Source organism: Populus euphratica, unplaced genomic scaffold (assembly GCF_000495115.2).
Source record: "Populus euphratica unplaced genomic scaffold, PopEup_1.0 scaffold60.1, whole genome shotgun sequence".
Taxonomy (NCBI): domain Eukaryota; kingdom Viridiplantae; phylum Streptophyta; class Magnoliopsida; order Malpighiales; family Salicaceae; genus Populus; species Populus euphratica.
Window position 1 is genome coordinate 740,300 of NW_011499938.1, and position 15,479 is coordinate 755,778.

The window sequence follows — 15,479 nt, forward strand, 5'->3', positions numbered from 1 at the left end:
TGGCTTGGCAGTAGGCCAAGGCAATGCGTGTTGGGAATAATGCTAGCTAGATCCAACCATTATTAGGCTTAACAGTATATCAAACTTAGATATGTTGGGTCTAGTATCAGTAAGATACAACTGTAGTTGGGCTCGATAATATACCAAACCCTAAGCGTATTGGTTCTGGTCAATACTTGCAGGGTCTGGCATTGGTTAGAGTCAGGTACTATTAGATCTGACCACCATTAGATCTATATATTGTTGGTTCTAGTGTTAACTAGATTCAATTATCTTTGGATGGTAACACCTAATTGGCATAGGATTTGGCATCTTCTAAATCTAAACAACACTTGAGATTAGCAAATGACGCCTAACCCAACATTTGGGTCTAAAAGAATGCTAAGCCGTCTAAAAGAATGCTAAGCCCAGGCATAAAGACACTATTTGGGTCCACCAGGTGTTGCCAAACTCAATAGTTTGGCTCGATGATCTGCTAGGCTAAAAGGGTGGGTCTGACACGTGTTTTATGAAAGTATCAAGTTCAAGAATTTTTATCATCACAGCCCGAACATGGTCGAATTCCCTACACTTATAAGTTCAAACATAATACTTGAACTAACATCATTAATTCTGTATATTTTTATATAAAATCTTAAAGGATTTATTTCTTAACAAATAGATTTAATTAAACAAGTCTACATTCCATCAACACCATGAAGCGTGTTAAAATTTTTTATAACCTGTTATATCTCCATCATGTAGATGGATAAAATAAGTAGAATATAAGCTCACAATATAACTAAAGATTTCACAAAAATGAAATTAAATTTCAGTCTCTCCTCTTTATAAAATTACAAAACTAATGGGCTATAAATATACCATGATACTTTTAGATTAAAGGTTCACAATCTTCATTCTTTAATGCATATATATTTTCAGAGCATTATTTTTTAAAATATTATTATATATATTTTTTTAAAATATTTATTTAAGTATCTAAGAGTCACCACCTCTATTAAAAAGAACTTTATATAGATATCAACCATAAACCATCTTGATTTATCAAATATCAAATATAAAATATCAATCATCTTGATTAAAATAAAATAAAAATTGCTAGACTCAATTAATAAATAATTATTCAACTCAAGAAGCTTTGTTACTAAACCAATTGTATTTTTGGGACTTTGTCATTTTTCTAGCTTTACTTGTACTTATGAGAGATATGTCATCCACACTTTACTTTTAAGTTGGTTAAATCAATTACATCAAGAAATCTTATATATATAGTTTAAATTTAAATATAAATTAGAATAAAATCAGATTAAATAATTTTAAAATTAAGTCGCTAAATTAAATGAGCATGTAAACTTGCTTGTCTTAAAAAAAAAAAAAAAACACGCAGAAACTCTTGAGACGCCTCTCTGCTGAAAGAAAAAGATAAGGAAGGAAATTTGAGATCTTGACTTGACATATGTAATCATCCGACAGCACGTGCAGTGCCCCATCTTATGTGGCAAGATCTGAGGTCTCTGCCACCTCTCTTCCCATGTAACCCCAAATCATACCTTTCGAAACCCCCCCTTTTCCTTTAACAACCAGGCAACATCAATTCAGAAGCTTCACTGATTGAATTATTTATTTATATTTTCTCTTTTTCATTCACTAAGAAATGGAATAAAAAGATTTTTTTTTTTTTTGTTCCTAAGAATAATAGCAAAATAAAAAGATTTTTTTTTTTTTTGTTCCGAAGAATAATAGCAACTCAACTCTCGTTCCTTCCTGCAAGTCTGCAACGCTTTTCTTCTCTCTGTAGCCTCTATTGTTCTGTTTCCCACTTCTTCCTTTTCTATTTCTGCCATTTCTCCAGCGATAACAACACTATTCTTTTTAATTTTGATTCATCTATGAACACATAAAGATTTAACAAAAAGCTTTCTTTCTTTGAGAAACTGAGGATGCCACAGGAATCCTCGTCCGAGCCAGACCCGGATGATTCTGATGCTGAGTTCGTAGAGATTGATCCCACTGGTCGTTATGGTCGCGTATGTGTTGTGTTCCCTTTTTTTATTTTATTCATGTAATTGGAAATATATGATATTGTTTGCCCTGCCTCTTTCTCAGGTCACTGTTATGGTGATTTTATTAGTTGCTTTGTTGTTAATGGGGTTCTTTTATTTTTCTTCTTTGTCTTTCTTGCAGTATAAAGAGATATTAGGCAGGGGTGCTTTCAAGAAAGTGTATCCTTTTCTTTTTTGTACAATTTTTTCACTTTACAATGGAAGTTACTGTATGCACTGTTTCTTTTGTGTTTGTGTGTGTGAGTGAGATGCAAGTAAGGACTAATGAGTGTGTAATTCTATATGGTTTTGTCCTTGATTGAATCATGGGGGTTTAGATATAGAGCATTTGATGAATTTGAAGGAATAGAAGTAGCTTGGAATCAAGTTAAAGTGGCAGATCTATTACGTAATTCTGTGGATTTGGAGCGTTTATATTCTGAAGTTCATTTGCTTAATACTTTGAAGCATAAAAACATTATCAAGTTTTACAATTCGTGGATCGATACCAAAAATGAGAATATCAACTTCATCACTGAGATTTTCACTTCTGGGACATTGCGGCAGTAAGTCTATGAATTCTACTAATTAAAAATTTCTTGTTTTTTGGATCTTAGTTTGATTGTGCTCTTGGTTGACTAGAAGAGCTCATTTACTTGCGTTGTAGATATCGGCAGAAGCATAAGCGTGTAGGCCTAAGAGCATTGAAGAAATGGTCTAGGCAGATCTTAGAGGGACTTTTGTATCTTCATAGTCATGATCCACCAGTTATCCACAGAGATTTAAAATGTGACAACATCTTTGTTAATGGAAACCAAGGTGAAGTGAAAATTGGTGACTTGGGTTTGGCTGCCATTCTTCAGCAAGCTCGGTCAGCTCATAGTGTTATTGGTGAGGGCTACTTTCTTGTGATTTTCATGTTTTTTGTTTTTATTTTGGACATGGAAGGTGTTCCGGAGGTTTTTGTTATCTGTTGGCATTGATAACAAAATTGTTAGTGCGGAATTAGGTACACCAGAGTTTATGGCACCAGAGCTTTATGAGGAGGAGTATAATGAGCTTGTTGACATTTATGCCTTTGGCATGTGCTTGCTAGAGTTGGTGACTGTTGAATATCCATATGTGGAATGCACCAATGCTGCTCAAATATATAAGAAAGTGACATCAGTAAGGGATTTGGAATCCTTGCCCAAATTTAAATTTATTGAACAAACTACTTCTGCAATTTATATTCCTGTTATTTGTCTTATGTCGTAGAGTAGACTATTTTCAACACCATTCAAAAGAACAAAAGAAAAAAGCAAATTTTAATGCAGTTCTTCCTTTGTAGTTTAATATGTTGCTGCATCTTTAACTTTTAAACGCTGTGCAGTCCTGGTAGTTCAGTTTGTTAGACTATTGGAAATTGATTTTCTTTATTCTTGCAGAAAGTTGTCACTGTTACCTGGTTTAATCTCTCTTCTCTCTCTCCTTCCAGTACTGGCTACAATTCATTGGACATCACATGTTTAATCTCTCTTCTCTCTCTCCTTCCATTGGACATTATATGATTTTCTTTATTCTTTACTGGCTACAATTCATTGGACATCACATTTTGTTCAATCTTGATTTTATATGTATGTTGTAAAGTTAAAACCCTGTATTAATCTTGTGGAGTCTTCTCAAGAGACTTTATTGTTCTCATGATAGTTTATGATATGAGCATCAATTCACTTATTGGTGAAAGAATGTGACACTAACATGATGTTCATCTTCCTAGGACGTGATTGCTTTTCGTTTCTATAGTTACTGCATGACATATTATCGTAGATATCATTGAACCCCAATATACTTGAATATGGTGTTGTCATGCATATGTTGTGTTTCTCCTTCACATATGCTGACATTAACTCAGATGTCTTCAGTAGGACAGTTGGAATTTGTAGAGTAGAAGCTTGCGTACTTTTTTGCAGAGCATACCTCTAATAACAGCAGCAACCTAGTTTTCAATGACTTTAGAACAATTTCTGCTACATAGGGTTTTGATGAATGGAGAAAGGGTAGCTAATCCTCTTGTTATGTTCCCGTGCTTTTGTTATCAGATTAGATCAGATCAGACAATGGGGCTTTTAGGCCTCCATGCGTTGATTAATGTCACCTCTCCTTGCTAAGTCTTTTCTGAATCAAAGCGTGTCCAGCCACCCTGCTAACATCCCAATTCATGCACAGCCAGTGGCTCCTAGCATGCTATTGTATTTTTCTTTGTGTTTTACTTCATGTTTCTAAGTTGTCATCATGGTTTTTCTTTTTCTTGAAAGGGAATTAAACCAGCATCATTAGCGAAGGTGAAAGATCCTGCTGTGAAAGCATTTATAGAAAAATGTATTGCAAAGGTCTCTGATCGATTGCCGGCAAAGGAACTTTTGATGGATCCCTTTCTTCAATCAGATGAGGAAAATGGAAGTGTTGGTCACTCTTTACGACCGAAAGCCCATTCTTCAGGTAAACTTAAATAGCTTCCAAATTCTTTGGTGTTCAAATGCTTTTACACTCTGTTTGGTAAAAGAAGTAATCATGGATAGGAAAAATGAGAGACAAAGGAATAGAATCCTTTTCTTTTTGTTTATCTATGACAAACAACGAGAAAAATATTTAAGTGCTTAAATCCTCAACAATTTGGCAAAAAACACACAATTCATAACTAGAACAAAGCTTCCCTCAACTTTGTTTCTTTTTTTTTTCTCCCACATTATCAACCAAATTAGAGGAACATGATTCCTTTCAAATTTTCCCCTCACTTGTTTGTAAGACAACCACATCATTAGTATTTTTGGCTCTGACACCTTGCTCGAACTGCAGGTGGTAGTTCTGATCAGATTGATGTTAATGAAATTGCTAAGGATTCTTCTGCTGAACCAAGCAGAGATTTCACTGTGCAAGGTCAGAGGAAAGACAGTAATACAATATTTTTGAAACTAAGGATAGCTGATTCCACAGGTTCTCTCTCTCTCTCTACACACACACACACACACTAGAGGTCTTGTCCATCAGCATCCACAAATGATCCTAATTGAATGTTGTCTTCATGCTTCCAGGTCATATCCGCAATATCCACTTCCCATTTGATGTTGAGGTAGATACAGCAATTGCAGTTGCTAGCGAAATGGTGGACCAGTTGGATCTGACTGATCAAGATGTTTCAACAATTGCTGCTATGATTGATTCAGAAATTCGGTCCCATATTCCTGGTTGGGCTTCCCACAATGTTTCACCAGAAAATTTAGTTGCAGAGGACTCAGAACCTCCTTTTGAAACTAGGGATGACAGTTCACCTTTGTCAAATGAATCCATTACCTCTCCTGGCAGTCTTGTATTGGAAAGATTGCCTTCAGGTCGTAAGTATTGGTCCGACTCACCCAAGGATGTTGATGGAAACTCTCCAAGCAAGCTTGGACGTTCAAACTTGTCTTGTCATGAGCCTTCTCTAAGTTGTCCAAATGCTGCTCAGTCAAATGGACAGTTGGAGGCTGAGAGCATGTCCGATGATGATGATAACTGTGCAAAACATGGAAGTAACAGATCTGATGATTTGCAGTATGGTAATAGAAACAGCACATCTGTCAAGATCATTGCCGAGAAACTTGATAAACTTCTGGTAATGCAGCAACAAGAGCTAGAGGAACTAAAGAGGAAGCACAGAGTAGCCATATTAGACCTTCTGAATGAAGTGTCTCCAGAAATTCGTCTGGATGTTTTAAATATATGTAAACTGAAAATACCTGTTCATGAAATGCCGTGATTCAGTGCGTGCTTTGTTAGAGATATGGGCTACCCTATAGAATTTGAAGTGCATTCCATTGTACATCTTCAGCTTGACAATGGATGGCGAGTTGGTAATTAAACATACTCTAGAAGGTTTCCTACCAGTCGAATGGATCAAAACATCATCGAGTGCTCAGATCTTTATTACAGAAGACCTGCTGCTTGACATGCCTCGAAAGGCAATGCCTGTGATATCGAGTCATGAGAGACGATAGAGCAGAATCACAGCATGAAAATATAGGTGATGATCAACTCCACATGTGCACTTGCAGCACAATATCTGACATTAATCTCTTAATTGAGCTGCAGGGAGGAGGCAAGGTCTAGCAAGTCATGTATTTTTGTAAAAATTCCTACTTCACCCCAACTCCACGGCTTTATATACTTGTGCATATGTTTCAGTTGATTGAATTACGCCAAAGTCTTGCTGGTTCACAATTTGTTGTTGGGGTGATGGCGTTCGCTTTTTCTCATCAAACTCGTTGAGCTATTTAATGCTATGAAGGGTGTGGATTGAAGCACTGTTTTGCCATTTGTGCCTTAATTTATTTGTTGGTTCTTTTGTGTTTTATCATTCTAGTGAATAAAGTTTGGGGGGCAACACTATAAAATCTAGAAGATTGTTTCTTTTTTATCGTGGTATTTCTCATGTCCAGGATACTTCTATTCAGCTGATCAGAACAGAGATGTCAAGTGATTCTTTCTGGCAGATGACTCTTCCATGTTAGCAATCTTCAGGAAAAAGATAGCTAGCGATGGTTGTATCATGAGATCCAGATTTGAGCTATAGGCTTCCAGCCAATGTTAAAAAAACAAGTTGATTTTTAAAATTTTATGATTTTATAAGTTAATATATATTTATTGTGTTAAATCAGATTAAAATTTAAAAATTAATAAAATCAGTTAACCTTAGTTAAACTTGTTTAAATTTAATAAAATCAGTAAAATCAAACTGATTTTACAAATTTAAAAAAATATATAAAATTTTACATTCTAATATGTACTTTAATTTTTAATTTTTTTATTGTTTTAAATTTATATCTTGCAAAAACTTGTGTAATTTGATATCAAAAACTTAATTTTTACTATAATTATTATAATTTTTTTAATGATACAAGTTATTTGTAAATTTTATTTTTATAAACTTAAAATACCTATTCATTCTTCACAACTTCTTATGTAAATTATTAACATATTAATTGATATATTACTCTGTTTTAGCTAGCAAATATATAGAATAAAAGTTGTAAATTGACATGCTTAAACCTTAAAATAATTAATATTAAATAATTTATTAAAATTTAAAGAAACTCATTTATTGTAAATAATGAAGTCAATAAGTCTATTTATCTAAAAAATAAAGGAATCAAATATGGATTAAAAAAAATTAGACTTTTCTATTGTTTATTTTATTTTATTTTAATTGTATTATATTGTTAATTAAATTATTAGAATATAATTAATTAAAATATTTTACTTTTAATTTTATAAGTTAAATTTATATTATATATTCTGTCATGTCAATTAAAATATTTTACTTATAATTTTATAACTTAAATTTATATTATATATTCTGTCATGTTAAAAAAAAATATTTTTGTGAACCTTGCTTCGAGCTGCCTTTTCCAGATTGAAAAACAAATTTAGGCATTCCTCAGTTAACTTACAAACGTGTTGCAACATGCTGAGATCTTGATACCCGGCAGCACCATTTTGCTTGCATTTTACTTGACACCTAGCAAATCTGGAAAGGAAGCATTGATATCATTGCATCTATAATACGGTGGATCAGAAGTTGGTCTCCCTCGATGCTTTCTGGCTGCACCGTGCCTGATATCTCCTCTTCAGGACATCTTGAGAGAGAGCCAAATAAGGAGCCGAAAGAAAGAAAAGAAAAACTAATTTTTTAGCTTTTCTTCCCTGATTTTGCAGTTCAAAAGGATAGCAGAGTAAGAGGCTAAAATGACTTTCCTGTAAAAAAGAAAGCTATTCCAACATATCCATCAAATAAATCAAAAGCATTCAAATAAATTATTTAAATAGTTTTTCTTTCATCTCTACAACCTTTCCGCTAAATGGCTTTTGCTAATGGAGAAGCTTTTACAGATAGCTTAACTTCGCGTCGAATCAATGGCGTTTGAAGCAGAGAATATAACAAATATGAAGTTGACGTGCCTCATGTGTTTGTATATTATCCGGTGTTTTGTGTTACGACTAGATGTTTGTTTCTAACTGGCCATTATTAGATATAACCTTGATATGCAATGAAGATTTCATAGCATATACATCAACCACTCCAGAGACATTTCCCCAAGAACTACCTTGCCTTCGGCTTCCGAAGTTAATGTACTAACGCTATGGGAAAAAATAACTGAAACAACTGATTATGCCTCGATTTCTTTCACAACTCAAGACATCAGCTCACTAATAACAAGATTCAAGGCAGATCCATGCTTATGTCAAAATAGAAAAGGAACAAAGATTCTCTCCCTGATAAACCCTTCCGTCAGGAAATGTAATGGCATGCTTATAAGCTTATTGGTAAATATTCTTTCAAGGATTCTGGGCGAGTGCCATTTTCTGCAAAGAATTATGGGCAAGCAGGACGGAAAACAGAACCACAAGCTTTGGAAACAGTACTTCCAGTAACAAGAACCATCAATCGCATTCATTTTTCTCAGCAAGATTCAACGGGATGCAGAACATAGAGCTGATACGAAATACAACAATATAAAGAAGAAAACTAGAACCACAAGAGAATAGGGACGATCCCTCATTTAGGCATCTTCTCATAATCTCACCATTTCTCTCTAAGTCTACCCGTTCAAATAACCCATTGCGTTCTATAAAGTGCAAAAGATAATCAAAATGCGCAAAGATTGCCTATTTCCACATTATTGGACGGAAAACAGAACCACAAGCTTTGGAAAAAGTACTTCCAGTAACAAGAACCATCAATCGCAATCATTTTTCTCAGCAAGATTCAACGGGATGCAGAAAATAGAGCTGATACGAAATACAACAATATAAAGAAGAAAACTAGAACCACAAGAGAATAGGGACGATCCCTCATTTAGGCATCTTCTCATAATCTCACCATTTCTCTCTAAGTCTACCCGTTCAAATAACCCATTGCGTTCTATAAAGTGCAAAAGATAATCAAAATGCGCAAAGATTGCCTATTTCCACATTATTTCAATCAAAATCCATTGGCTTCCCACACTAACCAAGCAGACCATCATCATTAATTCTTAATTCTAAATCATTTTTCAAGAACAGAAAACAAACAAATACCATATCACGACAACAAACTAGCAAACCCCACAACAAAATTCTGAAGCAACATTTTTAATGAAAAGAAGATCAAATCATCTATAATTAACAAAAAGGGCAGATGCTCCAAATCGTCTGACAGTTAATATCAACTACTAAAAGCAAGCTGTAGTAACATTGTCATAATTAGAAAGGGAAAACAGCAATGTTTCTTCATCTAAAAGCCGATAAATGTTTCTTCATCTTCTCATTCTCTCAAGCTTTACTTCTCAGAGGAGTTGGGCCCTCTCTTCTTGCCAAATCCCACAACTGTAATTATAATAAATTCATTATTTTTTGGTTCTGCTACCGGAACAAGAACCTGCAGTTAAATGAAAAAATGGGAAAGATAGATTACCTGCTGTAACGAAACGACGGTTGTATTGCATCCTCTTGTGGGCACGGCCACGGGGCTTCTTTTTCTTGTCCTGCTTTGCCACTTTGGGAGTTTGGCCTCTCACCTTACCAGCACGAGCTAGAGAACCATGAACTTTACCTGCAAGTCAGACCCAATGTTAAGAGGGGATAAGATGAAGAAACACATTAAGCAACATCTCACAGAGATGATCAAGATCTAGGGGTTTACCCATGACTGCTGCTGCTGTTTCCCTTCTATGCGGCGAGAAGATGGCTCGACTTCAAGGAGCAGCTAGGGTTTTATCTTCGCAGCCAAACTCTTCTGTTCATTTACATTAATAAATGGGATTGGTCCGTTCAATGGAAATTGGTTCGAACTGGGCTTTGTCTCCGGGCCATCTGTGTTAGGGACTGAAAAACTATTTTATTATTATTTCTTTTATGTTTACATGATTTTCAGTAATTGAATTTTATCATTTTTTGTGGTGCAATAATTAATCTTTGACATAAAAATATTAAAAATTATTTTTTCCAAAAATAAAAATATTTTCTTAATATAAACTCTCAAATAAGAGCCTAAATGTATATAATGTATACTAATTAAAAGAAAATGAAAGCACAAAAATATCATCAAATAAAAAGAATAATAAAAAACAAGAAAGCATAAACCCTAATTCCACCAAGCACGAGTAAGGAAGTTACGGGTATTTATCATGAGAGAGAACTAATCCATGAATTAGTTTTAAATTATTTTATCAGCAAATTCATTGAATTTCGCTTTCTGAAATTCATTATTGTTTTTCTCTAATTAAAATTAATTTTAAGCAGCATTTGATAAATAGAAGGGACATAAAAATTGGTGCTTTGTTATAAAATCATACATTATATATGGATGTCTAGGTATCTTCCTATATCTTTTTATTATTATGTTCATTCATCATTATCAAGTTCATTTGAATCCCTCCAAATTTATTTGAATTTACATCTTTTTTTTTTTGAGTTTACAAATATTAATATACATGTGCCTATAAATAGGAGTATTTTTAAAACAATATTATACACACATATAATTATAAATTCATATGAAATAAAAGTGTTCTCTCTTCATCCCTAAAAATCTTTATTGTTCTTATATATTCTATTCACACTTTATTAAATATATTGTTTTATTATTTTATGCTTCTTGATACATAGTTTTACAACACATTATCATCAGCATGAATTGCTCCTCGCATTCATCTTGAAGCAGACAATCATATTTGATAAGAACTAGAAGTATAAATTTCTCTTTGACTTCGTCTTGAAGCAAATAATCATATTTGGTTTGTTGATAAGAAGTAAAATATATATTTTTTCTATTGTTGTTGTATGTTCTATATTTTATATTGAGATCAAGTATATAGGATGGAAAACTATGATAAAATCTTAAGATTATTCTTAGGTGTAACAACGTCACGTATTGATCTTCATTTTATATTTATATTCTTATAAATATTTTATGTGTTTTAAAATCTATCTTTACATTCCAATATATATATATATATAACTAAATTTCCAACAATATTGATATTTTTTTATGAAGTAACAATGACAAACCTTGTCAAACTTGATTTCGTGGCATAAATGGTTGTAATTCATCAAATTCTTACAAATCCTCACAGAATGAGGAGAAACAAGAAAGGGGGAAGAATATATATAGTGGAGATACTAAAAAGGTAGAAAATATCTATTATCGATGTGGAATGAAAGGATATCAGTCTTGTACCTGTCGTACGACCAAACATCTTATTAATTTATATTAGTCCTCATTGAAAGGAAAAGAGAAGAACATCAAGGTAATGATAATATTTATTATTTGGATATGACACACCTTGGCGCTGCAAATTTTTTAGAGCAAATTGATGAGAAAGTTAGTATTTCTCATAATGATAATAATTAGTTAATATAACAATGTCAGAATTTCAAATTATGTTTATCTTTTCAATGTGTTTCCTTTATAGTATATTTCAATGTATTTTGTTTTCTTCCTTTGATGTTGGCTTATTTAATGGAAAATATTGTGTTATAATAATTATTTCTTATTATTTCTTATTATATATTTATTTCTTTTCATGAAGAAACTATGAATTCATGTCATGCTGTAAATAAGCTCAATACAAATGGTGGGGATATATGCTTAGCAAATAATACAATGACATATACCATTATTAGGCATAAGCAATACTTTTCAAATATAAGAATGATGAAAGCAAAAATAAATATAATATCAAGTTCAACAAACTTGATTGAAGGCTTCAAAAGAACCAATTTAATGCCTTCTAATGAACAAGATTATTATTGATAATACTTTGTTCTCTAATAAGTCATGGAAAAATCTATTAAGTTTCAAAGATATACAACTTAATGAGTACCATATTATGATTGTCAATGACAATTGTATAGAATATCTTTACATCATATAAAATGTCTTTACTAAAAGACAAATATTAGAAAAATTCCTCGTTTTATGTTCAGATTTGTACTGCACAAGTATTAATATAATTGAAGTCAATGCAATAATGAATCAAAAATTCAATAAACCAAATAATTTTATTATTTGGCGTGACTGGTTAGGCCATCCTAAATCAATAATGATGTAAATAATTATTAAGAAATTCACTAAAGAACCAGAAGATTCTTCAATTTAAAGAATTCTCATTTGTTGCTTGTTTTTAGGTAAATTAGTCATTAAACCATCACCAGCTAGAGCGGGGATTGAATCCCTAAGATTTCTAGAACATATTCAAGATGATATTTGTGGGTTCATTCACCCACCATATGGACCATTTATATATTTTATGATTTTAGTTTAAGCATCTATAAGATGGTTACATGTGTATTTATTATCAACTCATAACCTAATATTTACGAGAATGGTAAATCAAAATAAATTATAAAGCACAGTATATAATAATTATGTTTTTTAAATTATTTTTTATTTAATAATATGATAGATTATTTTTATTTAATAATATAATAGAAAAGGTAGACAATTATAAACTTGAATACCAACCCAATACCGAGATATTTTCCAAGCCCATAAGCATATAAAGAAAACCAAATAAATAAAAAAGTTTAATTTTTGATAAATTCAATTTTACAATTTAAAAAAGAAAAAAATACATGTTACTGTTCAATAAAAAATACTATACAAGGAGGGGCATAATAATTTCCCCGTTAGTTATTGTTAATTAATTAATCGGGGAAAAAAAACATTTGTTTTTATTCTTAGGGCACAAATGGGACATGTAGAATAGAATCAGAGATAAAAAAAAATATTATAAAAATTTATTCATGATCAAACCTTATAATTTTTTCAAAATTTCAAGTTATATCCTACACATATAATCAGTCTTAGCAATTGCTTTTGGATGAATAATATTTGGGGTTTATAACTCAATATATCATGATATAATGAGTAACTTCTCTAATATATCTTTATATCTCTAATTTGAATCAATTTTATCATTGAATATATATTAAATTTTTAATTTATCATTCAAACAAGAATTTCAGGTTAATTTAGTCACTTGATTTGTATGTAATAATAAGTTTATATTTGAACATATATTAAGTTTCCGATGAATGAGCCTAAAAGTCTCATTAGAATGATAAAATAGAAGATTGAAGAAGTATTTGGAACAAATTTGAGCCACTAACCCTTATTTTTACCATTGGATTTGCCTAAATAATAATAAAAAATATAAAAGTGAAATCACATAAAATTAAAAAAAAAAAAAGAGAAAGATAATATATCCAAATTCAATTATTATTACTAGATAAAACCACCATAAAAGGAAAGCTCTTACTATTATGAATTCATGAACAACAAAATTTTACCATTTCATTATTGAGATTAGAAAGATATTTGAATTTAAGTTTTTACATGTAAAAACATTTAAATCGAATCTCATGTTGATTTTTTATTTAAAAATATTTTTTAATGTTAAATTTATGTTCATACATATGAGAGACGTGATTAAAAGTATTTTGATTTGTTTTAAAAATTAACATTAAAAAAATTAATAAAATAACACAATTTAAAAAAAATGGTGAAATAATATAGTTTGGTGCATGTTGTAATTGAAAAACATGAGATTTAAAGTTGTCACTGATGAAAAATATGACATTCAAAAAATTGTTAACTGAGCTGATATAAGTTGTAACAAAAAAATAATAATAATAAAAAGAACTCAAAGACATAAAACTCTTATTATGACACCATTAATATTATGAAAAATAGTTCAATGAGACAAATTCAATAACATTAAGAAAGGTAACCGATAGTGACTAGAGTAATCTGCACTTTCCATTCAAAAACAAGAAAGCAATTACAATGAAAAAAGAGTAGAGAAAAAAGAAAAAAAGACAGATCATGGAGGCACACCAAAACTCCAATTACGATACACCAACACTATAAAAACACAACTTGATGAGATAAATCCATCAAAATCATGGAATATCACCAATAATGATCGAAGTAAGTCACATGCTATGGGTGGCTTACTTGCATTTGAGTGAAGAGAATGATTTTTTCTAGTCATTATTGGTAACCTTTTTTAGTGTTTTTGAATTTATTTTATCAAGATTTTTTTATGGTTCCAATGGTGTCATAATTGAAGTTTTGATGTAACTTTAAAATCCTTTTCTTTTCTTTCTCCCCTATTCTCATTATAATTTGTCTAGTAATGTAACTCATTTAATAATTGTTTTTTGAAATATTGTGTTTTTTTTAACAATAACTTTAAATGTGATGTTTTATAATCATGATATATAACAATTGTGTTATTTCATTATTTGTTTTTCTAATTATATTATAAAAATCAAGCTATTAATTAAAAATACCTTTCATTTTCTCAAATGGGTGGGCACGCCATTTTTTGCTTTAAATTATTATGATTTTTCCAATTGAAAAATATTGTTATTGAAAACATAAAATATAGATAATGTAGTGATAAAAAAAAAAAGCGGTCCTAGTATCTCTTGGTTTTCAAATTTTAGATACTATGAAAACACAAAGATTAATGTGTATTCATTTTATTTTAAATCACAACTTTTTCTCATCTTGTGGAAGAAATATAACCCTTTTAAAATGTTCAAAAGACCAAAGTCCTCAATGCCCTTCCACATTCGACCTTAGGATGCAAAGAAAGATTGGAGAAATATCCATTATATGCGTTTTTTTTTAAATTAATTTACCCATACTAATCGTATTAGAGTCTGAGAAATCCCAATTTGTTTTAGAGACTAATATTTTTTTAAAATTTTATTAAAGAAAAATTGGAGAAAATATCCTCTCTTTTTAGCTCCTATAATGAAAGAGTTGGAGCTAAGCTCTATGTACCATGGCAAAAAATTAATATGCTGTTTAAATTAGTCCAATAAATGGTGTTTTGTTTTCCCTGATTCCGGCTAGAGAAATAAAATTCAGGGAAGTCAGAAGGCAACTAGATAATTTTTTGTGCCCCAGAAGAAAACACTATTATTAACTACTAAAACTCGTATTCTTGTACTATAAAGGGAAGAATTAGCTTAGTATTAAGACTAGAAGAGTTCTCCGTAAGTGGTCATGACAGAATGCATGCAGCTTCTAAAGAGGCTGCCTATATACACTCAAAATATGTGCCCTATGCACTTGATCGTAGACTTTCTAGCAGTTATCGTGTGGAAACTACGCGGCACCCAAAAGATCATGCACCAGCACTAAGAACTTGTGTCCCTTGATACAGCATCACCAGTAGCAAAGCTCTAGAAGATCGTTGATGCAATCAACTGTTGTACGAATGTTGACTTCTGTCTCTGTTCTTCATAGTCCACCTGACTTCCTCTATCAAGTGAAGACATCCCAGAGCTGCAAAAAGAAATGAAAATAGTGATTTCCCATGGCCTGGCCTTCTCAGACATTCATTTATCCGTAGGCAGATATTA

General features: G+C 31.6%; 2 protein-coding genes and 1 long non-coding RNA gene across 4 annotated transcripts; 1 reads left to right on the forward strand and 2 right to left on the reverse strand.

The window, feature by feature from the left end:
* The first annotated feature begins 1,711 nt into the window (after nt 1-1,711).
* On the forward strand, nt 1,712-5,841 carry LOC105136739 (probable serine/threonine-protein kinase WNK3). 2 transcript variants are annotated; one of them, XM_011042194.1, is made up of 8 exons: nt 1,712-2,027; nt 2,185-2,222; nt 2,381-2,608; nt 2,710-2,933; nt 3,052-3,209; nt 4,340-4,523; nt 4,881-5,018; nt 5,117-5,841. In XM_011042194.1, exons 1-8 carry the CDS (start codon nt 1,941-1,943, stop codon nt 5,818-5,820), a joined length of 1,761 nt encoding a protein of 586 aa, XP_011040496.1. In that variant the 5' UTR covers nt 1,712-1,940; the 3' UTR covers nt 5,821-5,841. The 2 variants fall into 2 exon arrangements, with proteins under 2 accessions (XP_011040496.1, XP_011040497.1); XM_011042195.1 differs by having other exon boundaries at nt 3,061-3,209.
* On the reverse strand, nt 5,798-6,636 carry LOC105136738 (uncharacterized). The gene is made up of 2 exons (XR_844412.1): nt 6,505-6,636; nt 5,798-6,455 (listed from the first exon to the last, which is right to left on the reverse strand). It is a non-coding gene; the product is annotated as an uncharacterized LOC105136738 (long non-coding RNA).
* A 2,454-nt stretch (nt 6,637-9,090) lies between these two features.
* LOC105136740 (40S ribosomal protein S30) lies at nt 9,091-9,849 on the reverse strand. Its single transcript, XM_011042196.1, has 3 exons — nt 9,742-9,849; nt 9,514-9,651; nt 9,091-9,425 (listed from the first exon to the last, which is right to left on the reverse strand). Exons 1-3 carry the CDS (start codon nt 9,743-9,745, stop codon nt 9,379-9,381), a joined length of 189 nt encoding a protein of 62 aa, XP_011040498.1. The 5' UTR covers nt 9,746-9,849; the 3' UTR covers nt 9,091-9,378.
* Between the last annotated feature and the right edge of the window lie 5,630 nt (nt 9,850-15,479).

Excerpts from the sequence above, each read along its gene's own strand:
- LOC105136739 (XM_011042194.1), top strand. The coding sequence starts at position 1,941 with ATGCCACAGGAATCCTCGTCCGAGCCAGACCCGGATGATTCTGATGCT. Across the intron at positions 2,223-2,380 it reads AGGGGTGCTTTCAAGAAAGT|ATATAGAGCATTTGATGAAT; the intron begins GTATCCTTTTCT and ends ATGGGGGTTTAG. Across the intron at positions 5,019-5,116 it reads AAGGATAGCTGATTCCACAG|GTCATATCCGCAATATCCAC; the intron begins GTTCTCTCTCTC and ends TCATGCTTCCAG.
- LOC105136740 (XM_011042196.1), bottom strand. Across the intron at positions 9,426-9,513 it reads CCGTCGTTTCGTTACAGCAG|TTGTGGGATTTGGCAAGAAG; the intron begins GTAATCTATCTT and ends TTATAATTACAG.